The sequence below is a fragment of the Rhinichthys klamathensis genome, unplaced genomic scaffold, assembly GCF_029890125.1.
Source record: "Rhinichthys klamathensis goyatoka isolate OS25496 unplaced genomic scaffold, OSU_Roscu_1.1 h1tg000027l_1, whole genome shotgun sequence".
In the NCBI taxonomy this organism is placed as follows: Eukaryota; Metazoa; Chordata; class Actinopteri; order Cypriniformes; family Leuciscidae; genus Rhinichthys; species Rhinichthys klamathensis.
In genome coordinates, this window is record NW_026606577.1 from 620181 (window position 1) to 646120 (window position 25940).

Consider the following 25940-nt stretch of genomic DNA (forward strand, 5'->3'; position numbering starts at 1 on the left):
GCAGCATTAGAAACATACACATAAGCACAGTGTCAGTGTTGGGCAGACGGGTGTGGAGATGTTTAAGAAGCAAATTAAAAAGTCTTGATTATAGAAGTACATGAACGTGACATCAGAATGCAAAATTCTACTTTAGCATTAATTTGGACTGATTTCAAAGATAAACAACTAAATCAATTTAGTTTACATTCAAGGAAAAACTGGAACACTGAGGGGGGATGTAACGTTTAAAAGAAAATGAAAGAAAAACCTGTAGAAAACAGGAAAATATCCATATACTTCATGTACATTTTTTCACATGTATATAAAATCATGTTTAATTGATTAAATTTTCCTTTATATTTGTTTGTCTAGGCAATACCACAGACATAATAACTTGCATTTAACTACAGAATTCACAGCCACAAATGGCATTTAGAGGAATCAAGTAACCTCCTCTTTATCGTTACCTGATCTAGAAAACATACATTTTCAGAAAAAGGGAAGGAACAGTTTATTCAACTCAAATAATATTGCTATGGAGCAAATATAATAGAGAACTGTGATGCGTGAATCCATGTAGCACCGCTTGTGGAAATCTTTGTTGCCATGTAAATGTGGTACAACACACCAAAAAAAAAAAAACCCCGGATGTCTTTCATGGTATTGCTGGACATGAATAACATCGAAGCAGAATTTTTGACCAACAGTGAAAAATGAATATTGTGTAAATAAAACCTACCAAGGCATGTAATCAATTAAAGGTGCACCAAGTCATTTTGCTTTGGACAAATGTTTTTGATAATGTACACTCATGAGACTACATAAAGGTGAACCTTCCTTATGGCAGCCAGCCTAACTTCCATTACCTTAATAACCACCCTATTATTATCGAACATGTTCAGTTAAAAATGACTTAGCACATCTTTAAGAATCTTGTTGGTGCAGCACAATGGAGACAAACCAACCACAAACCTGACATTTGACAGATACTGCAAAATTTGATCAAGATAAAAAAAAATCATTGAGGTTCCAGTAATAAGCTACATAACGGCAGATGCTGGATTCCATTGTGTCTGAAAAAATAAGATACAATTTGAATTGCCCCTTGGGGATGAATAAAGTGATTTGAATTGAATTTGAATGAATTATCATCTTGCTATAAATAACTGCTAACTGGTCATTTGATCCTGTGTCACGAAATTGTGGTATGCCAATACATGAAAATAACACGCTTATTAATAATATAGCACGTAAAAACATAAACCAGAAGCCGTTCAGCACATTTCTACTTTGGCACCTACGTTCCCCCTTCACGGCATTGGTCTTCACTGTTGCTACGACAACATGCATCTTAATGGCAATCGGTCTCTACACTCGCTCACGTAAAGATTTCTTATATTGCACATACAATAACACATTTCCAAAAAGTTTACAGGAATGTAAACCATTCAAACTTTCCTATTTTTATACTTTATTCCTCTAAAATCCATCTTCCCTGGGTTAGCAACCACAGAAACTCATAAAAGTGTCAATGAATGACCAAATAAGAATGTGCAACAGGAAACGTTCGCTCTTGTAAATAAGGTGTGCACAGTACCGGTTTCCACCACTTTACCCAGTGTGAAACTAAAGGGGCAGTCTCTCGGTCCAGTCACTCACGGCCCCAGCCTGCTCAGTCCAGCAGGGACCATCTGGTGTGTTGGTCTTTCAGGAGAGGTGATGCTCGTGGTTAAGACTTGAAGACGTGCACCGCCCGCACCACATACTGCCTGCAGATGGGGCACTCGTTCATCCTCTTGCCGCACTTGGTGCAGGTGACCATGTGACCGCACTCCAGCAGAACGCAGTCTATCACGGCATCCATGCAGATCCGGCACAGGTTCTCATCCACGCCGCCCAGCTGAGCTATTTGCACACCATCTGCAAGTCAATATATGGATGGTTTGAGATCTGGTTTAATCATCTATCGATCTTGTGTGCTCTGCTCGTGTGTAATAAGGTACTTTTAAACCAAAGGCTTGTTTTTTTTTTTTTTTTTTTTTTAATACTGTAGCTGCATTGACAATGACATTTTTAAAGAAATGTTGAGCAGTAAAAATGTGATGTCAATTTTCAGTTTGATTAAAATGCTTCAAAGAAATGTTACATGTTTAATACAACTTTAAACTCCATTGAAAGCATTTTTTATTAATGTTTTCGTCTTGCCCCCTAATTTAATAAAATCAAATATGATGGAAATATAAGAGGCCATGCATGGAATATTTTGTTCCAGGAAAAAAATTAGCATGCAATTTTTTTTAAAGAACAAAAATCGAATTTAAAATATAGCTGCATGCAGTGATACGGGGCCGACAGCAGTGCATAGCCAGAAGAGCAAAGATATTGGAAAGAATGGCAACTGGTTAGAATGCTAACCAATTAGCATACTAAGCTAACTAGCATAAGGCAACAAACACAGCCACGTTCAACTTTAGAGAGGTATTTCTTGGGAACGGTGGCAAGTATAAAAAATCCGTCGAGTCATTTCTGTGCGGTTCAGTCCAAAGATTATCTGATCGTTCATTGGCCAGAGGAGAACTGGCCCTCCGACTGAGTCTGGGTTCTCCCAAGGTTTTTTTCTCCATTCTGTCCCCTGATGGAGTTTTGGTTCCTTGCCACTGTTGCCTTGGCTTTTGGCTTGCTTAGTTGGGGACATTTAATATTCAACAATATTATTGATCTGCCTTACTTAAGGTGGACGATGACGCAATTTTCTTCTAGAAACAAACTTTGTTGTATTATATTCATGTTATCACTGTGAAGCTGCATGGTACAATCTGTATTGTAAAAAGCGCTATATAAATAAAGGTGACTTTTGGCCAAAACCGGACAAAATTTGTAGGAGGAACAGCGAAAAAACAGTTTTTCCATTCACTTCAAAATGGCGGACAAACAAAATGATGGAAAATGAAAAATGAGATATCTTCGGAATAAGCATAAGCCAAGGAAACGCAAGTACATGAAAACAAACTTTGGACAATGTTTTGAAAAGTTATAAGCGTTTTTGCAAAAATCCTTATATCTCTAGAACACTAGGTGTCGCTGTGTTCAAACTTCTCAGGTACCTTCAGGAGATGCTGTTGATGATCCCTACCAAATTTTGTGCCAATATGTCAAATTGTTTAAGAGATATTAAAATGTATAACAAATTTCAAAATGGCGGATTGATGGTCACTCCTTTAACACACCGTCTTTCTTATTTGACATCCTTCCAGCCAGTCAATCTCAGCGGTCATACCTTTTAATAAATGATATACAGTATGTGCTTTCAACTCTTCTGTTCAGCAGACTAATCCAGTATCTGCTGATGTCAGTCTTATTATCTCTATTAATTGCTCTCTAAAAAACGAAATGTGGCACATCCCTAAAGCATCTGAAACTTGGTCCATCTCCAAAAAGCCACTTAATATATTGTCTCAGACCGGACGGCTATAATCTTTGGATAATTTTGGGCTGTTTTCCAAGCAGTGTTAATCATTATCATAATTAATGATGGCAATGTGCAATTACAGTAATGTGACAAGCCATAAAAAGACAGATCACATTAGGAGCACAATTCATGACACAAATGTGATCATGCACGTGAGAACCACATATCAAACTCTCTCAGCATGCATCGGGAAGAGTCACTTTTCATTCATGGCAATGAGATGATGGTAATGATGGTGTTGGAGCCATATTAAAAAGGTCTTACCTCCAATACCTCCATTGCATATAGGAGGTGGGTAAGCTATGACTTTGATCAACAAACATAGTAATGGTAGAGTTAGCGTTATTAGCATTGGACAGCCCTGTCAAAAGGCTAACATGCATATAGAAAATTGTCTTTTAAAACTTGACATTGTTAACCAGAAAGAAAATATTTCCAAGTTATCTTGCTCCATTTTCACACTGGGTTAGTAATCAATCGAAGGTAGTCAGGTTTTGATATATACATTTGTAAATCATGGTTTAATGTTTTTATTTTAATATTTATGCATTAAATATTATGCATAATATAACTAACTACTCACGCTAACTAGCCAAATCCTGACTCCGTTGTTAAGACATTAATCCAGAGTTAAGCATAGTGTGCTAAGCTTATATTTACACTATCACGACAGACAACACTTCATACTAAACGATCAAAATAAACAGAGGTCAAGTAACAGTGTTGTTATTGTTAACTAAAACTAAAGTAAAGTAAAATTACATAGCAAAAATGAGCATGTAGAAATGTAGCCTTAGCAACAGTTAAGCTGAAGTGCTAAAATTATTTTAAAACTAAAATACATAATTCTGAATAGAAACATCATAAAACTGACAAAAGCACAACTAAATAACTAAAACAAACTAAAATTCAAACTGAAAATATAAAATTAAAAGTGATTTAAAATATGAACAAATACTTTAATAGTATATGAATAATTTTTAAAATAATACTGTCAGGTAAAATATCAAAACTGGTTGGCTTACCTGCAGCAAGGCTGTTGCTAACATTTTCCACTGTAAGCAAAAGAAAATGAGAAGAATCAATTTTATGGAGAGCACAAGCCTGTTTGAAAATCCTATTAGCCACAGCTGATTTGGGGCTGATCCTTGACTGATTCAATTTTAATGTTGTTTTTTCTCACATGCAGCCTGTCAAAAAGATTCGAAGACTGTGATAAAATGACTGCGTTCTTTCTCATCCATCGCTCTTATTCTATGATGTCAGCTGTGCTCTTTTCAGCCTGAACATCTAGAAAACTGACCACAGAGTTTCCCTCTCATTATTTTGCCAATTATATAGCCAGCAAAAGATAAAACGGTCTGTTATATAAAGTACCCAAGGAACATTTCCTGCACGATTCTACCACTTAAACGTCTTCATGATATCTTCTAGAAGAGGGATCATCTGCTTAAAAAAATGTTTTTTGATTGAATTCAGATTGGTCACAAAACTTGCTGACTTAGGTTTTTTCCCAATCCATTTGACATTGGATCAAGGCCTTTTGTGACAACTCGCTCTCAGACTGTTAAAGGGACACTCCACCCAAAAATGAAAATTCTGTCATCATTTACTCACCCTCAAGTTGTTGCAAAATTGTATGAGTTTCTTTCTTCTGTTGAACACAAAGGAAGATATTTTGAAGAACGATTGGAACCAAACAGTTGTTTGGCACCATTGACTTCCATAGTAGAAAAAAAAAAATACTATGGAAGTCAATGGTGCCAAAGTTCCAATCGTTCTTCAAAATTTCTTCCTTTGTGTTCAGCAGAAGAAAGAAACTCATATAGGTTTGCAACAACTTGAGGGTGAGTAAATGATGACAGAATTTTCATTTTTGGGTGGAGTATCCCTTTAAGCAACTTTAACACAGAGATTCCGGAAAATATACTGATAATGTGTCCCGGGATCGTTTGATTTTGGGATATAGATGTATATAGACTATAGATGTTTAAGAAACAACCACAATACAAGTAGACCACTTTAGGTAGAGTCTAACTTGCTTTATAATGCGTCACATTGAGTCTTACTGGATCTTCTGTTGAGTTCGTTCTCTCTGTAGAGACGATGGACGCGCTCCACCAGCTCCCATTTCTCACAGCAGCCTGAAAAGTTGACGAAGTTGCGGGCGAGAATCTCCTTCAGCTGCCGCACCGTCAGGCTCTCGATGTCGTCCTCGCGGGACAGGTCCGAGAGGGAGGCACGTGCGCGTCTCTGCGTCGCTGGGCTCGCCTGCTCGGGACAGACGGCAACAGAGACATGTAGACGGATCTGTAGTCCACATTGATATTATATCAGACTGGTGATTTTTCTGAAGTATTCGCCAAACACTGAGCAGAATTATTGGATGCCACTGAATAATTAATGTTAATGGATGCTGAAGTAACCCAATCGCCTTCACAGAAGGTAGCACAATCAACCAGGGCATGCTGATTTTGTCAGAAGCGAACACAGGGAGGGTTTGTCTCACCTCCAGTATGTCGTCATGAGGCTCCAGGTTGAGGAGGGAAACTGATGCAGCATCTCCATGTTCCTGAAGATAAAACAGAAATCAAGATCAGAATCCGGTTGAATCCGATGAGCAGGGGTGATGACACGGGTGCTGTCCCATCATCTCTCCTCTTTAGTGTTTTGTTCATTTGGAAAAGAAAACTGGATAGATTAAAGCTGTGGAAAAAAATATGCTAAATGAATAAAAATGCCAAATGAGTAGATTGGCCAGAAAAAGAAGAAGACTAAAAAATCTTAAAGGAGCTGTATGTAAGAAATTTATTTCAATTAATCATAAAATAGACCTGATATGTCACTAGACATTAAGAAATCATGTACATTTTAAATACTTATATCACTGACAACAGTAGTCTGGCCAGGATATTGTCATTCAAAAAGTGAAGTTGCAGCCCTCAACTGATGTTGATGTTGTCATGTTGTGTTTTGGTCTGATGCTCCTCCCTCCACCTATCTACCAATCACGAAGTCAGTAGTGTTGCGGCATCCGGTTTGCCAGCTCTGCTCTAGTTACCACAGCTGCAGCTCGTCACGTTCCTGCTGGATCCTGCAGCCTATCTGGCAACCTCGAGTCAGGGAGGAGGGGGAGGGGATACACCGCTCTACAGTAATTTGAAAGTGATTGCAGTACCAGTTTTGGCCACAATCTTACATACAGCTCCTTTAAATATAATTTTTTTTAATGTTTCAGATTATAAATTCAAGCCATATTAAATACAATCATGTTATACATAACAAAACAAACATTTAAAAAAACATTGGAAAAGTTTGGGGCCAGTAACATAAATACAGCAAAAACAGTTTTGCGAAAAATTACAATTCAAGATTTTTGTTTTCTGTTTGAGTATAGAAATGATCATTTTAATTATTTTTTAAAAATGTAATTTATTCCTGTGAATATAAAGCTGAATTTATTAGCATCATTACTCGAGTCACATGATCCTTCAGAAATCAATCTAATATGCTGATTATTTGATACTCAAGAAACATTATTATTATTTATGTACAAAACAGTTGTGTTGCTTAATATTTTTGTGGAAAACATGATTAACTTTTTTCAGGATTCTTTGATGAATAGAAAGTTCAAAGAACCGGATTTAAATAAAATGTAATATAATATAATATTATATAATATAATAAAAAAATACACCTAATTTTGATACATTGCAATATATTATTGCAAGTATTTTAAATAATAAATGTTTAATAAATAAATATTATATTATATTGAACTAAAATTGCCTCATTAAGTAATAGATTTAATTCAATTAACATATTTTACACATTATAAATTGTAAAACACATCTTAAAGTAAATCATAAAATTGTTTTTGGATTGTTTTCACCATGTTAAAAATGAAAGTCATGCAATTCTTGAAAAAATGTTTAAGTGTCAAAATGCTTTCTCAAACCTATGAATAATCTCTGTCTGTTTAAGTGCATTTAAATGAAACCATCTACCATCACATCTTCACAATTAGCTTCCATCGGTTCTGCAACTGCACATCAAATAACAACACATTACAGATTCAATCATTCATTCCCACTGATTGCAATAACTCGTTCCCTGTGTCATTCACACAAGGACTGTGTGCAGACCGCTTTGGTCTCTCTCTCTCGCTCTCTCTCTCTTTTCCCATTTGACGCATTCAGAACAATTAGCTAATGGCTCTGCGTTGCTCCTCTCTGCTGTCTTGCAGAAGAATGACTGTGTTTATGAGAGGGCTCAGCACATGGACTGAGATCTCACACACGGGCCACATACAGACGTCGTGCAGCTTTGCTGGCTGGCTGGCTGCGTATTAATAATGAATGGGTCAGTCTGCCAACTCGGGCTCTAAAGTCACACTAGACCATCACAGTGAACACACAGACACACTCTTTAAAACTTCAGGGTGAATTTATGTAGTTATCAAACTTAGTCATTTGCCTCTTAAAACGCACTTTAATGTCTGTGCTGTTCTTTAACTGTAAGTGCAAGTCATTCAGGAATTATCGGACAACCTGTTCCAACATTATGTAACGCACTCAGCATGTCACGTGACTCACGTCTAAATAAAAAGGAAAGGCTTAAACGTCACGGCTAGCCTGGTGGGGTACAGCTGTTTCCAGTATCCACGCGGTCACGTCACATCAAGGCACGTCAGAGCGGATGAGTGCCTGCTAACTGAGGGTTGTAAGCAGCTTAATAACTGTACTGAGAACAGGACTCAATAGATCAGGGGGTGCAATTGCAATAAAACGCATTTTTGCAATGCAATTCGGATTTTAACAGTAGGCATGCTAAATTATGATATAACGCAACAAAAATTTTAAAGATAATAATTGACAGTAATGTTAATGCAATACATTAGAAGAAAGGTTTTTGGTCATTTGTTTCATGTTAAAAAATACTTACTGTGCAATTTTAGGTAAGTCATTTGAAGGCGGAATGTGTAAATCTGTAAACACTGTTGTGTTTTCAAAATATTGCTCTGTTTAGTGGCCATTTAAACCATTGAAAATAAATATAAATAAATATAATTTAACAAAATTATAAAAAATATAAATAAATAAACGTGTATTAAAGTGTATTTTAAATCTTTTGTAAATTGCCACATTTAATTTAATGAATATATCTTATTGATTATAAATGCTGAATCACACGTCTTATAGTAAATGAGTATATATATATTGTTTCCATGTTAAAAATGAGTTAAATAAACATAAGTCTTGATAATTACGTTATGAATGAATGAATGAATGAGGCATTTATATAGCGCTTTCATATGTACTACTGTACACCCAAAGCGCTTTACAATCATATCAGGGGTTCTCTCCTCAGCCAGCACCAGTGTGCAGCATCCACATGGATGATGCGACGGCAGCCACAGTACAATGGCGCCAGTGCGCTCACCACACACCAGCTATATAGTTGGAGAGGAGAGAGAGTGATAGAGCCAATTCAGTGGATGGGGATTATTAGGAGGCCATGATTGGCAGGGGCCAATGGGTGGAATGTGGCCAGGACACCGGGGTTACACCCCTACTCTTTACGAGAAGTGCCAAGTTATGCACTCATACATTTTAAGTGTCCAAATTAGAGGTCTTCTCGGGTCCTAAAAACTGTACCCAACCCGAATCGACCCGAATCACTACTTACCTGAACCCAACGTGCATACATTTTTTTTTTAAAGAAAAACCCGACCCGAGACAGACCCGATAAAATTAGACCCGAATCCGACCCGACGCCATTTCCTTTAGAACCCGACTGGACCCGAACGTAAACGGCATTTACATTGTGCACAGCCTGCAGCCCTGCGTTTCTCAAAAATGCACTTAACATAGACGCGCAAGTGTAAGCGCGCTGAAGTGCTAAAATGTCAATCACACATCACTGTAACCCATTACGTCCTATAAAATTTGGTATAATCTTATTTACCGGACCATACGATGATTAGAACCACCATTCGTTTTCCCTCACATTTTTCGCAATGTCTGTTATCGCCTCCATGCTTTTCTGACAGTGTCGCGTATTTTTAAAATTGATTGACAGGCCTGGCTTAACGACAATTCAAATACTTGCATTTTGTCAAACATCCATCCACATGATGGCGCACTAGTTCTTCTTGGCAAAGGGAGCGGTTGGTTTATGTGGAGCGAGCAACCGAGTAAATAACAAGGGGGTAATCCACCAGCCGGAAACTGAAGTCTCCCCGGGCGCCGCCATTGGCTAACAAGCCTTCACCTGCTGTTAGCATCCCATTGACTCCCATTCATTTTTGCGTCACTTTGACAGCGAATAACTTTACATCTGAGACGTTTAAAGACTCCATTTGTCCATTATTTATTTCTAAAGAAACATGACAATGTATAAAATGCTCCATTACCTTGTATCTTACGTTGTGGCCCCGTAGAAGGAGTTTTTGTAAAAATAGGCTAACGATTGCGTCATAACACGCGACTCTCTGTCGCATAGAAGAGAAATGACCGTAAAGACAGATGTAGAAGCTCACGCACAATCAGGGGACGTGGAGGCATAAAGTCAAGGGAGAAGCCCATAGAGAGTCATAAAGTTGCTCCTGCTGCTAGCTCATGGACAGCTAATACTCACCATCTCCGGCTCTGCAAGATTCAGAAGGGAATGGTTCAGATTCCTCTTGGCACCGCTACTAGAAGACGTACAACTGTCAGTCAGGTTGCTTACGTCACAACTACGTCTTCAAGCTCAGTTTGAGCATGCGCAGTGCGCTTGGCAATCAGGAAGTGAGTGCTTCTATTTGACTTCACTTTTCTCCGTTGAAGTCTATGGGGTCGCTGTGTCCATTTCTTTTACTGTCTATGGTAAATAAATGCGGAGGCAACCGTGCTTATGCTTATAGCCCATTTGCACGTAGAAGCGCGGATTCGCTCTCTCACTTAGAAAAAGTGAGAGAACGATGTCATAGAGTTGTTTTAAATACTGCAATTTTGTTAAATGCCCAACATAGTTTTAAAGAATTCGGGTCTTCTCGGGTCCATTTGGAAAAGGCATATTTATTTTAAATTACCCGAGACCCGAGGCCACTAATACCGAACCCGACCCGTGTCTGAGACACTCGTCGGAGTTTTGGACCCGAACCCGCTCGGGTCTCGGGTCGGACCTCGGGTTTTCGGATCCAAGTGGACCCGTGAAGACCTCTAGTCCAAATCCTTTTTTGTTGGGCGAAACAAAAAAACAAAACAAAACAAAACCGCATTCTATAACCGAACTGTGATGGGAAACCATCGGTAAAGTGACTGAAAGAAAGCGCCTCACCTGATTGGTTGTCCCTGAGCTATCGCTGCGACTGAGAGCTTCTCCCTGAGACACGGCTACGGACAGCGCCGACTGCTGGGAGGAGGAGCGCGCTGTGGAAGCGGGCGGTGTGGAGAGAGAGCGCGGAAGTGATGGCAGACTGTCCGTGTCCGCTTCCGGCTCCTCCACTTCCTCCTCCTCCTCATCTTCCCCGATCTCCAGCTCGGCACCCAGATGGCAGAGCACCAGGTCCACCAGGTCCTCTTTCTCCCTGCAGGTGTCCGTGTTGATGTTTCGCAGCGTGAGGTACTGCCGCAGGTCTTTAACGCGGAGTCGCATTAGCCTGGGCCGCTGGAAGGCCGTGCCCCACAGCAGGTGGCAGGTGGCGCAGCGCCGCAGGTTTTCCTGCAGCACAGAACACAGCGAGCAGAAGCTCTTCTTGCAGTCCGAGCAAACGTGCTGCGAAGAGAGAGAGAGATGAATCATTAAAGCTACACTACGTCACTTTTTTTTGGTTCAAAATGAACAAAATTTGTAATAAACAGAAGGCGACAGAACCTATAATAAAACAAAATTCAACATAGTTAGCATAGCAGCACATTTGCTGTGCATTAACTAGGTTTTCGTAAGAAATATTTTTCAGATATCCGTCTTCCATTATTGTATTAACTCGCGTAATAACAAAACCAATGTTCCTCTGCAACTAACTTCATCAACAGGTTACATAGTATAGCTTTAAAGCAACACCAAGTAACTTTTCCTCTGCGGTCGCCCTACAGGTCGGAAGCGGAATTGTCCATTACCGCTGTCGTAAATATTTTAGCCTACTGTCGCACGCACGCTCGTTGTTTATCCAGCCGGCTTTGGAATGAACGATGTCCACAGACAAGGTAGAGTATGTTGCATGATTTCATGAAAGTATGATGTATTGCGACATCAGAAACGAAGAAAAACAAAATAATGACTATTGTAACGCTTGACGTAAAGCAAGTCAAATTTGTAGTTTTCTTATGTCTCATTAGAACTACAGAAACCCGACCCGATCTGGCAATCTTACATAGCGTGGTTATAGCAGATATAGGACCGCAAAGCGAATCCAGAAGTGCCTTTCACCCTGTTACCACTGAAACCATTATTTTAAGGTAAAAAATCGTACTTAGTGTTGCTTTAAACAGCCAACTATTATGTTTGTGATTTAATTACGTCACGCTTTAGTTGTTTTGATTGACAGAATACAAACACTTCCATCGTTTTTCAAGACACTTTCAGACTCTCAGAAGCAGTTGAGGAATCTCTGTTGGCAATCTCAGTGGTTGTTATCAAATGCCACCCTGCTGATGAATGAGCTGTTCAATCAAACCATTGCACTCTGGGTTAATGTCAGGTCTATCCATCAGGTCTGTGCACATGTGTGCTGTGGTGAGCATCTGCAAATGTATCACACTGTCTGGGGATCTGAGCGTCTGCAGACAGGTGTGAATGTGCTGATAGCATTTCAAAACACTGATGCTTTGTGGGAAAGTTAATGCTTCAAAGTCGATCTTTCATCACTTCTGTCCTTCCTTTGCCAGGAAATGAGGCATGCCAGACTTAGGCATGACAGATCAACATTATATATATATAATCATTAATCATATTTCATAAACCCCAGGTATCCTACCTTTCGTCTGAACACAGAGAAGGCCAGTCCGCAGGCTTTGCACGCCAGGCCTGCGCTTCCTGAGGTGGTGCTGCTGGGTGGGTAGGTGGAGTAACCAGCACTCGGGGCGAAGCGGAACGGCCCTGCTCCGGCTCCAAAGCCTGGCTGCTGGGTGCGGACCGCCCCTGTGCCCATCACCTCATTCAGCAGCCCGCAACATGACGCCCACATGGAGGAGGCCCCCGCCTGGAGAAGAAGGACATGTTCACACACAGTGTGTTATGATAAGGCAATGGCAAAAACGATCAAGCACTTTACCACAGAGGGCAATTTTGTGTGCCAGTCACATATATACTAACAATTTTTAAACAAATGTTTTTTAAAAGAAGTCTCATGCTCACCAAGGCTGCATTTATTTGATCAAAAATACAGTAGAAACAGTAATGTGGTGAAATATTATAACATTTTAATATATTTTAATATCAAATGTATGCCTGTGATTACTCGTCTTCAGTCACATTCCTTCAGAAATCATTCTAAGTGAAAACAGTTTTCAACACTGATACTAATAAATGTTTCTTGAGCAGCAAATCATCATATTAGACTGATTTCTGAAGGATCATGTGACACTGAAGACTGGAGTAATGATGCTGAAAAATTCAGCTTTGCACCACAGGAATAAATATCATTTAAAAATATATATTCAATATATATATTCAAAAACATTGTTTTTTAAATCTGTAAAGTGTATGCTTCACAATATGTAACTTGTACATCATAAACAACTGAATCCATTCAACCTCAACACTCATAAAATCTGTTAGTAATCATCTGAAATAAATCAATGCTTTGCAGTTCTTAAGTGAATCCTCAAGGAACATGATACAGTGTAAATGGCTGTTAGGGCAAGACAAGGTCCGGCTAATTCTAGCACGCATTTGGAGTGTTAAAACGGTGTCGGCAGAGCAAAACGCCAGTACGAGCTAAACAGCTGAGATTAATGGATGTCTCTGGTTTCAGCCAAATGCATGTGCAAACCAAACAATGCTTTCATAATAATCATAAAAAGCATGCATTACCAGGAGTATTCTTACTTTCCGAAGGTCTAATGGTCTGGTGTTTCTAAGAGCTTTCATTTACTTAAGGTGTAAATTTAGAAGATGTTGGTTTCACTATGCTGAACGTGTCATAATACCGCTGGCATACGGTCCAGTCCACTTAGCAGATTGTTTTGGCCCACTTAGAAAGTGAAAATGAGATCTGATTGAATGTAAAGCAACCAACCAGTTATTTTTTATTTATGTTTATATGGAATAGATTGTACCACAATAATAATTTATTTCACATATTTCAAATGCAGAATTTCTGCAAGGCCCAAAGGTAAAAAAAAAAAATCTTATGGATATCTAATTTACTTGCTACTAATCCAGTTAAAAAAGTAAAGAAGAAGAAGAAGAAAAAAGTAGGACGAGACTTGATTCCATCCATCGGTTGTTGATTAGATTGAAGCACATCTGAATGCGAGCTTGAGGTTTGTAAGAAAGAGGCGGCGTTTAAGTGGACAAAATGATTGGAAAAGTCCAGCGTGTGTTCAGAGAGAAGTTTGAGTTCAAGTTTAAGATCAATAACATGGATTTAGAAAATAGGAAAATGTCCATTTCATGGCGACTCTACACTAGCCTAAGTTTGTTTTCTGGTCTTAGTTGGTCTCCAGCCTGGTCTGTTTTGAGTGTTTCTGGGAACTTTTCAGCCGGTCAGGCTAGGAGACTAAGCAGTTTGAACCAGCAATCTCTCCAAAGTTGAAGTGCTTTTTCCCCCCAGCAGGGACGCATCTCAAAACTCTAATCTAAATATCTTTTGACAATTTGATGCCACTAACCTTGGCAAATCCAGTGATTCTTTCATTCTCTGAAGCACTTCAACCTGTCACCTGTCTTCAACTTCAGTTAAAGGTACACTGTGTAACTTTTGCCCTTCTAGCGGAAAACAAACAAACAAACTGCCTGCATTTTGCAGAAGAACATTGTTTCGGCTCTACGTGACTGTGGATGAATGTAGTTATCCTAATGTTCATGAACCATTCACTACTATAGGCTTAAGGTAAGAGATATAACCAGTTTAAATGGAAAGGATTTCAAGCTGGGGTGCGTTTCCCAAAACCAACTTTGGTCGCAAGTTCTGTCGTTACCAATAGAGTTCAATGGAACTTGCGACCATAGTTGGCTAACGATGCTTTTGGGAAACGCACCCCTGACTAGCAGAAGACATTTCTGTAGTTTTACCCATTAATAGACACGATACTTCCTTGAAAATAAATTCCAGCATAGCGCTTCAACAACCATAATGAAATGACCCTTCACAATAGATAATGCTTTACAATGAACTCTGTTAGAGAGCTAGCCTAGAAATCTAGACGCACCCTAGCGGCAGCAAAAATTATTTTGCAGCAAAGTGTGGTCTAGCAACTCTCCATAGACTTTTGAGCTGGAAAAAACAAAAACTGGTCTGGCCAATCAATCAGATCGTGTAGTGTTGGTGGGCGGGCTTAACATATGACGGCAGAGTTATGACGGTTCCGCGTGATTTCCATAGGTGATTTCCCTCTGCTTGAAAACAAAGAAGATGCTGCTGGAGAACAGCGGTCTTTCGAATCGGCTTTGCCCGCGACTCTGGATGACTTGGAGTTAAGAGAACGTCACTTAAGTCATTCCTAAAAAAGGAAGATGTGTTCAGAGTTTTGACGACCGGATACGGCAAAAGTTTAATATACCAACTAGCTGGTTCACTGGTGGAAAAACGCATGGGACTCACTCAGCCACAGCCGTTCGTTGCTCTGGTTGGTTGTAGCGCTATCCTATTGCGTGCCGAGGGATATTGAAAGACAACCGTTAATCCCGCCCCTCGGATTGAGGTATGCCAATTGTGAGTTCCCAGACCAAACATCTTGATGTAGGTCTGGCTTGCCAGGCTATTAGGGAGCTACATATGGCAAAAATCTTTCAATAAAATACCTTACTCACCTGATAAGTAATACAAATGTCAACAATTTCAAATTCCCCAGTTCTCGCCATCTCTGAAAAGCCAGGCTAATGTTGATTCTTGTTTTATTACGAATTCTGTCACATTCTCTTTTTGCCAGCTGACTCTGATGCCGTTTGTTTAAAATGGGTGATTCCCCAGAGGTTCAAGATTTAGCTGCTCCGTGTCAACCTTTCTCGCTCATTGTGACAACTAACCCCTGCCACTCCCACAACATACACGCATGGCATCAAAGTAGCTGGAGCAACTTTTCTGTATTAACAGATTTGACAGACTGATCTCATGAAATGGCGTATGTATGACACGCCAATTCGTATTTCCATTTTTGGCGTGCTATCAACACGCATAATCGCTTTTCAGCGTGTTTATCAACGCCTTTGACTTAACGTTATATTACTGTATTATGTATATATAAATATATGACCTACCCCAACCCCGTCCCTAAACCTACCCGTCACTGGGGTTAATACCATTTATGAGTCTTCTCCTACCATCCTAGGAAAAGAAATATCGCTCCACAGATGTAGATCTAGATTTTGCTTCGTTTCGCTCGGACATTTAACGGCGTACACATACACGCGGAATCACTCGGACGTTTAATGGCGTAGACATACACGCAAAAGATTTCGGCGTGGACATACACGCGGATAGCTCAAAATGCGTGTAGATAACACGCCACTTGACTTGAAAGTGGCGTGTATGTTTACGCAAAGTCATGATGTCATGTTGGATTTGAAGAGACACACACGGGCAAGTGACGCATGTATGCAATTCCCCACGAAAACCATCCTTACCATAGTGAATCAGGGTAAGACAAAAACACGTTTTGGAAGAAGTTTCGATTGCGTGTTGACTCATTTAAATTTTGTTCATTTTAAACAAAAAAGAAGTTACATAGTGCACTTAAAAAAAAAAAACTCACAGAAGTTTCGTAAAGTCTGCCAATCAGATCTGTGCTTGCTCAGTGAATGGACAGTAATGCATAAGAAGTCGAAATAAAAATAAAATCCTACAGGAAACAACATCCATTGTTTCTTCGATGAATAAACCCTAATTTATGCATACAGATGCACAACCATCATGAACCATGGCTAACCGGCAGCTTTCATCAGCGCCTGTGATCCAACATGGCGTGATGTCTTCTCTCAGAATAACACTTCAGAGGAGGTGGGGGGGAGAAGAATGCATCTTCTGTTAAAGAGCAGGAGAATCGATGAGCTGAAATGAGCATACATGCATCCTATGGTGCAGAGAGAGCGATGGGTTGTTCTGTGTTTGACGTCTCAGTGTTGGCTGAGCGGCTGAAATCTGTTGTTGCTCAGTGCAGGTCAAGCCAGGCGGAGCTCTCCGTTTGTTGTTTAAACACTACATAAATGCAGGCCAACACTGCTGTGTGTAGTGTTTTTTGTGTATGTATGAGCACACAACAATTAGATAATAGTGATTATCAGAAATCAATATAGAAAGACTTATATAGAAAGACAACAGAGCACAAAATAATACCTTAAAAAAAAAAAAAAAAATTAACAACTTACAATTTAATATAAAATTTTAAATAAGTACATAATATATAGAAACAAAAATTGAGTGCTACAGACATTACAGCAAAAGGGTTGGTTGATTTTGCAACACTTAACACTCTAATTGTTATGCTGATAATATAATTTGTAATAAAAAAACTGCATTAAATTAGAAAAATGAAAGAAAAGGTGCTCAGACTTGTGGACCCGGCAATATACATATATGCACTACCGTTCAAAAGTTTGGGGTCAGTAAGATTTTTTTTATGTTTTTGAAAGAAATCTCTTATGCTCACAAAGACTGCATTTGTTTGACCAAAAATACATTAAAAACAGTAATATTGTGAAATATTATTCCAATTTAAAGACTTTTTAGGCATTATTACTCCAGTCTTAAGTGTCACATGATCCTTCAGAAATCACTCTGATATGTTGTTTTGCTGCTCTAGAAACATTTCTTATTATTATCAATGTTGAAAACAGTTGTGCTGCTAAAATATTTTTGTGAAAACCGTGATACATTTTCTCAGGATTCTTATGATAAACAGGAAAATCCAAAAGAAAAAAAATCAGCATTTAGAAATCTTTTGTAACATTATAAATGTCTTTACTGTCACTTTTGATCAATGTAATGAGTCTTTGCAGAATAAAAGTAGTAATATCTTAAAAAAATACAGACTGAAGCTGAACCCAAACTTTTGAATGGAGGTGAACAAAAAAAATAAAAAATGCCACAGTTGTACCAAAACTGTTGTAACTTGGTATTAGCCATAACTATAGTAATTATAATAATAAACAAATATTTTTTATTTAATAAGTGTAAGCCCGTTCAAAAAGCACAACCCTTTATACTGCAGTCTGTCTGGCAGGTCACTAATATTTCCTGTTTATCATATTATAAAGGATGTTGGCTGTTCATGAAGTGCACCCTGGGTTTGAGTGGAGTCCCTCTGGCAGTTCCTCAGCATTAGAACAGTATGGCAGTGAGCGTGATCTCCGTGTTGCGTAACGTAAGGTCAGGGCATGAAGCCGCTGCTCGTTCTTCAGTCTGGCAGAGAGCCGGTGGCACAGCTTCCCCCTGTCACTTCAATTAGAGCCCCGTGAGCTCAGCAAGGCACCCACGTCTATCACAAAACCACTGAGAGAAGAACACGGCAGCTTCTAAACCCAAGACCTCGCATTTTTTGTGTATATTTGCATTTGTTACTTACAAATTGCAGCACTTTTTATGAAGCCTGAATGTAGAATATGAAGTAGCCTATTGCATGATTTTTAAACTTGCAAAGACTTCAGACGATACCAACTTTGGATCTACATTCAAAACTGTCAAATATTATCCTATTGCAATTATTATAATCTAAAACTGTAATCATTGTCTAACATGCTCGTTGTGTTCATTGTGAATTCATTATGTTTACTAACCACATAACTTATATTATCGTATAGCAGTTTATTACTGCTGCCATATGAACTGACTGTATCATTGAAACATTTTCTATGAAGCTGCTTTGAAACAATGTGTATTGAAATATACTATATTTGAAAAGTGCTATAAACTTGAATCGAACTGAGAAAAGTGTTGCGGGTAAAGTCTTACAAGTATTGCAAGTTACGTAATAAGATTACTTTTTTTAAGTAACCAAAGTAATGGATTACTTTAAAATTTACAACAAAGTATCAGAGTTACTTTTTCAAATAAGTAACGCAAGCTACTTTGTTTTCCCATTTATTGACTGACAGCTCTCCTGTCTCCATGTTGAGAGAAATCAGAGTAAGTGCAGAGGCGTTGTGTGAATATGTTTATTGTAGTTCTAGACTAAATGTGAGTTTGCATTTACTCAATTATTTATTCCTCAAAATTAATTTAAAAAAGTATTATTTTTTAACACAAACCAGCAAATAATTAAATATGTTAAATAACACAAGACTTTATGTATTTAATCTCACTTTATTAATTAATGTCTTTGCTGCTGACCTTCGATGATCTAATTCAACCGTACAAATAAGCAAAAATGACTATAACGGTCGGACGTGTCAGTAAGAGCTGTGCGTGTAAACCTCACTCCCCTGGCCTCAAGAGGCGAGCTAGCGACTGACGCCGGAGACTCCAGTTCAAATCCCACTTGGAGGGGGTCGGTCGAGTAGGACTGGTTAGATTTGGTGCCGTGACCCGGGTAGGAGTGAGGTTTAGGGGGGTGAGTGTAACGGACGTAGGCCAGTAAAAGCTGTGAGTGTGTGTGTGTGTAAACCTAACTCCCCTGATCTCAAGAGGTGCTCTAGCGACTGTGTCTTTAGCGTCCTTGTTAGTGCACCCGCCTCCCACGCCAGAGACCCCAGTTTGAATCCCGCTACGGTCAAGTAGGACCGTATACATTTTGTTAAACATCATATTTGTGTTTCAGTTTTTGGTTTGAGAACTTTCTTCTCCTGCATCCTATTCTTCTGTGATCCAGAGTGGCAGCACCGCTGAAGGTTATTTTGAGCAGCGCCCTCTACTGTACAAGAGTGAATTTGCATTTCCTTCAGCCTGAGGCTTGTTTATTTCACTTCTGGTGTGAAACATTTAAAAAGTAAAAAAAATTACTTTTTTTATTATTTATAAACAAAACAAGCAAACCCAGCCCAGGTCAGAAAAAGTAATGCAAAATTAACTTAACCCATTACTTTATATTCAAAAATATTGTTGATTTGACTGCACAGACACTATTGGATGAGAACTGAACTGAGCTGCACGATGACATCACTGTTTTCTGCAGAACTGCTTTAAAGATGAAATGAACTCATTTAAAAATTGATGATCTTTACAATGAAACTGAATCAAGACTGAACTTACTTCAGCTGAACAATGGCATTATTTTCTCTTTTTCCTGTTATCACTGTAAAGCTGCTTTGAAACAATCTGTAGTGTATAAAGCGCTATATAAATAAAGGTGACTTGACTTTCCATAAAAAGTAAAAAAACACAATTAGTTACCTTTTTAGGGAGTAATGCAATATTGTAATGCATTACTTTTAAAAGTAACTATAGTGTGCTTTAAGAATATCTTAATAATGCATTGTATAAAGGCTTCTAAGAGGAAGTTACAGAAATGAGAAATGACTGAACAAGTCGAAGTAAAAAGCACCACATCTTTCCGGTGATTGTTTATATATAACATGTGTGCACATCTCGTCCGTCTGGCTAAAGTACGTCTGACCCAGCATTGGTTCTGCTATAGTTTCTGACAGGTTGACACAGTGTGGAGGACTCCAGCGATACAGTCTCTTGCTTTTAGAGATCTGATGACCTATTCTCTCACGTCAGACCAAGGGCCTTCGGAGCGCTGTTTCCTTCAAGGAAAACAGAGCGTTACAGTTCCCCTATGTCACGATTTGCTGCACAGGGACTCATTTGAAAGCGAATCTTATGGTAAATGCTTATTTTTAATTGATGAGGACACTGGACTCCAGAGAGACCATGTGCATGCCAACATCAACTGAATTCAGACTAATGTCTCCAGTGCTCAAGATATAATACATGCAGAAACTTATAACTGCATTTAGCACTGGGATTGGGAATAAGATGACTTGACAAGATGCGTTCTACTGAATTGAGCCTGATGTTTCTTAAAAACAATGAATCAGCACTTCTGATTCACAACAGAATAAAGGTAAAGCAAATGCCTCGTCCCTCCTCTCTCCTGCAGCGCCGGTCTTTGTAAAGCTCAGGAAGAACTAGAGTAATGGAATCCCTTCCACTGACAAGAGATGCATGACTTCCAATGACTTCTGACTAATGAGCATTCACATGAGAGTGCATAACTAATTACACAAGCAGATATGGGACTGAGCAGCTTTGAACATGTTGTTGGTTTAAGAAATGTTTCTTAAAGGAATAGCTCATCCAAAAATTAATGAGTCAAGCCACAATGACTAAAAACATCATAAAACGGATCCATATTGCACTAAATATAGTTTAAAAGTATGACTTTAAAAATGGCTTTTTTTTAGCTCAACAGCTTTGAATTTTACATATTTTTCATTTTTATTTTAAAGTCATTTTGCTGTGCGTTTTTGTCCGTTTTTTTTTATTTTTATATACAGTATGTATCTATAAAGTTTTTATTCATTTTTATTTTAGTTAAACTAAATTAAAATGAGTAATGTCGTCTTGGCAGTAAGCTGAGATAAAATACGTTTTTTTAAAATACTTTTTTTTTTTTTTTTTTTATTAACGTGTATATTACATATGTCAAGTAACGGAAATGTTTTTTTCATGGTTTTAGTTTTAGTTAACTATAATAACCCTGATTCACTATAAGCTTTCCTTGTTTGGAAAAAGAGCTGTGTGAAGAAGATTCTTCAAAATTTTTTTGACAAATAGCAGCATGAGGGTGAGTAATTTTTTTGAGTGAATTAATCCTTTAAAGAAGTGTAGGAACCTTGCTGGGATCTAATAAGACATCATTAGTATAGTACAATATTTAGACAATGTTACAGAGACAAATGTTTTTTTATTAAATGTAAATTTAGAAAAATCTTCATAATCATCAGTAGATTTTTTTTTGTTGCTAACTTTATTACAAAATGACTGGCGTTTCTAATAATGATTTTGGTGGAGATATGCCATTTCATTTCCACTGCTTTTCAATATAAAACAGACGAAGGCAGATTATCTCCAGCTGAAATTTCTCCAGACTTTTGTTTAACTCTTTCTAGAGTCCTAAAAATAATGACTTCAGCTAAAGTGTGGACCAGATACCAAATAAAGTAGAATATGAATGAATGAACAGATATATATCATTGACTGATTGTACAATATCAGGGTTCTAAACACCTCCAGAAATAATAACCACAATTCGCATTTTAAAATCCATCTTATGTCTGATTTGAAATGCTTTCCCACTCAAATTAAGCAAAAGCGATGTAAAAGAAGAGTGGTTATCCTCAGAAAAAGCTTTCTTTCAGAACAGAAGGGAGTTCTCGGAAGATTATGTGCTTTAAAAGTGTCACACACACACAGTGTCATTACAGAAACCACAGGGAGAAACGAGGCCAGACAGGGGTTGCTCTTTTGAATGAGAGGAATTATTCAGAATTATCTAACATGTGATTAACCCTCTAATTATACCCACTCACGCTTTGCTTCATGGCTGCTCCCTGAAGAAGTGAGGTCAACACTGAGTTAAAAAAACCCGCCTCACACATTGAATGGAAATTAGTATTTGAAAGCATTTAGTCATTATGTGCCGAACGGAAGATCCTTGCTGACAAAAAAACTCATCACAATCACCAGATCTTGTAAATCACAGTATGTACGCCCAGTCGCCCATTCCCACTTTTAACTCTGGTTTAAAATACCTCCACAATCATAGTAGCCTACCAAAACTTTTTATCACATTCACATCTCTCATCATAATCAATTATTCTGACATTATATTCATCGTGTCATAATTCAACTGTGATGTTTTAGAAGGGGAATCACTTTTGTTCCGCGTGACTGAGCAACAGAACAAATCACAACAATCATAATCACATGCACGATCATTTTGATCCCAATCTTCCCTCCATCTTACAGTCTACTATTCGGACATCATAAATATAATCACTATGCCAATTTTCAATTTTGAGTTTCAATGAGAAAAATCATCTCTGTCTGAGCAGTTTTTCCCGTTGTAAAAACTCAATAATCACTATTGGAATCAGTCATTTTCATCTTCACACTTTTCAACATTTTCCTCTATTCTGAATCTGACATCATAACCACTATGTGATAGTTCATTTGTGATGTTTATGTCCATTTATACCAGCCTGGCCAAACATTTGTCATACAGTATATCATAATTCAAACTGACATTTTACTCATTACTGTCAGACTGCTGGTCCAATTATGATCTGCTCAACCAGACATCACAAATAGAATCAATCACAATCATTTTCATCACAATTCCGATGTCATAATCACTATGCCACAATTCAAAAATGACAATTTAGCCATGACTGTCTAAACCGCTGGTCTAATTACAGCTCAGCCATGCAGATATCACAAACAGAATTACTATTTCCATGACTATTCTGACTCTCTTCTGGGAAATCACTTATATCCCTCCTGACTTTTTGTACATTCATAAGACTAGCAGTCATCACCATCAGAATCACATTCATTTTCATAATTATTCTGATGTCATAATCACTACATACATAATTAAATGTAGGAAAAACGATGTGAATTGCTGGTCCACTGATATTAACCTTTTCACAATCACTATTATTTGTATCACTAATCTGACGTCATAATCACTATACTATAATTAAATTGTGACGTTTTAGTAGAGGTAATCACTTCTGCCCCTCATATCTGTCTGAACTGCCTGCCGATTTATACCAGTAGCAATCATCACAATAAGAATTGTAATAATTTTCATCACCATTCTGACGTCATAATTACAAAGCACGTAATTAAATCGCGACGTTTCTTTAGAGGGAACCACTTCTGTCCCGCTGTTATTGCAAGCGCAATAATTGTATCGCTGTTCTGACGTCATAATCACTATGATATAATTTAATTGTGACGTTTTTGTAGGGGAAATCACTTCTATCCCTCATGACTGTCCGAGCTGCTTGTCCATTCATATCAGCTCATCCAGTAACTGCTGGCAAAGACTATCTCCAATCTCATTAGAGAAGTGCTGCGATAAACTGGGCTATGGTGATCATCACTGCTTGTACACTCTGTTCCACTGGACAAATCAAGCTGCACCTGTCCTGATATCTACAGATATCTCGTGCTAAACGACAACCCAAGCAAACACTCCTAATGCACGAGCATACAAAATAACAAGAACACACGCATTGCTTTTGAAAAAGTCATTTGATGCATCCAACTGATGCAACTCTTACGAAGTCCGACTGTTGACATATCGAACGTCAACAGCCTACGGAAATAAACGATTCCGTTGTTTCCACGCAGATGACAAATCTCGTCGATATCAATAAAACATCTGAGATTTATGTGTTTTACATACCTTCATTGCAACTCCCGTCCGTGAAAACTGTCGAATTCTATAGTGATTTGCATTGCAAGGACACTCAGGAACACTCCATTACGTCTTCTCTTTCTAGCATCCTTGTGTATGTGTAGAAAAGAGGATAACGTAATGGCAAAGCGCGGATCCGCCAATCCCGAAATAGCAAGGCCCGCTGGTATGTATAGCAGCCAATCGGCGTTGAGTTTGCCGGCGAGTGGGCGTGTCTTAGAGCCACGCATGTGTGCAGACATCAGTTTGATGCAGCGATACTGGAGTGTGAGTGTGTGTGAGTGTGACCCTTTAACGGCTTTCTCAACAGACCTTGTTTGGAAGCAGATGTGTAAAACGCTGATAATTATGTCCAGCTCTGATTTGCTCATTTCCCTAGCCGTGCTAATTAAATCCCCACTCTCAGTTTCATTAACAAGGAAACTGCCTTAATGTGCGAATTATTCAGTGACTTTCAACAAAAGGGAAATCGCAATCTGTTGAGATTCGTCTGGCTTAATCTAATTGGATTCCGACCTTTCAAACTACTTACGATATATAAATGTGTATAAAAGTATACATATAATATATAACATTATATTATGTGACAAATAACAGTAGTAGGCTACTTTTGTTTGCCTGTGTGACGCCCAACGCCAGACCAGAGGATTGAGAGGAAAGCGCTCGAGCGGCCTGTTGCTATGGTTACCTCTTCACATTAACGCGCTTTCTGTTCTCGAGCGTTTATTTAGTGAACTCTGGCTAACTTTTAATCTAAAGTAAATTTTGTGGTTTACTGGGGACGTTAAAATGAGTATGATATACGAACTGGCTGCCGTTTGTTGTTAATGTCAGCCAGTTCTTTTACAACTCATTTAAATATTTAAATTAGTTGGATAAGAACTGGCTGTTGTTGGTCTACAGCACTGGAAGGTGCAGGAATGTTTATTGACGAGGTATTTCACAATGATTAATTCTCTCTGTTCTTAAATACTTAAAAAAAAACATATGTTTCTATTTTCAAAACTCATCACCTTAGCTGACCTCTGATTTTGAATATGTCAAGACAAACAATTTTGAACTTATTTACACAAACAAGTTATTTTAGAAATGCATATTTAATTAGGCTACATATGCTCTAAATAAAATAATACCGTAAATAGAGCATGCTCACTAACTTACATAATTAAAATTAATTTAATATTTTATTTCAGTATTCAGTTGCATCCGGGTTTTAGCATTGCAGCACACGTCATTGCTTTACAATAAAGTGAGAAAGCAGGACATCTAGTGGCCAGATGAATGAAAGACAATCCATACAGATAATGCACTGCTGAAATCAAAACATTTGTTTTTGCCCTCAAGTTGTTCCAAACCTGTATTAATTTTTTTCGTCAGCTGAACACAAAAGGAGATATTTTGAAGAATGTGGGTATCAGTTGATGTATAGAAAAAAATATCAATGGGGTTACCCATATTCTTATATTAGCCTACCCATATTCTTCAAAATACTTTTTTTTTGTGTGTTCATCAGAAGAAATAAATTCATAACGGTCAAACTTGAGGGTGAGTAAATGATGACAACGTTTACATTTTTGGGTGAACTAGGCTATCCCTTTAAGGAGCCAGATTTATTTAGTCTCTGTTTAATTAAATACGGCTTCAATTTCCCCTATTTTATATAACAATTCTATACATCGATGTAAAATACGTAAGCACACATATCACCTGTAATGCGTTTAGTGGAAAAAATGAGTTTTACGTTTAACATATACAGTACAATTTTAACGAGATCTGATATGCAAATGAGTCAGAGTGTTAAAGGGATAGTTCACCCAAAAATGAAAATTCTGTCATAATTTACTAACCCTCAAGTTGTTTCAAACCTGTATGAGTTTCTTTCTTCTGTTGAACACAAAAGAAGATATTTTGAAGAATGTTGGTGACCAGACAGTTGCTGGACCCCATTGACTCCCATAGTATCTTTTTTTCCT

General features: G+C 38.2%; 1 protein-coding gene across 2 annotated transcripts; it reads right to left on the reverse strand.

Annotated features, from left to right (window-relative positions):
• Positions 1-1141: 1141 nt before the first annotated feature.
• On the reverse strand, positions 1142-24088 carry rnf34b (ring finger protein 34b). Of its 2 annotated transcripts, XM_056243730.1 has the most exons (8): positions 23956-24088; positions 12414-12638; positions 10775-11212; positions 5961-6023; positions 5521-5722; positions 4477-4506; positions 3716-3757; positions 1142-1902 (listed from the first exon to the last, which is right to left on the reverse strand). In XM_056243730.1, the coding sequence occupies exons 1-8, from the start codon at positions 23959-23961 to the stop codon at positions 1712-1714; spliced, it is 1197 nt and encodes a 398-aa protein (XP_056099705.1). In that variant the 5' UTR covers positions 23962-24088; the 3' UTR covers positions 1142-1711. The 2 variants fall into 2 exon arrangements, with proteins under 2 accessions (XP_056099705.1, XP_056099711.1); XM_056243736.1 differs by lacking the exon at positions 3716-3757.
• Positions 24089-25940: the final 1852 nt, after the last annotated feature.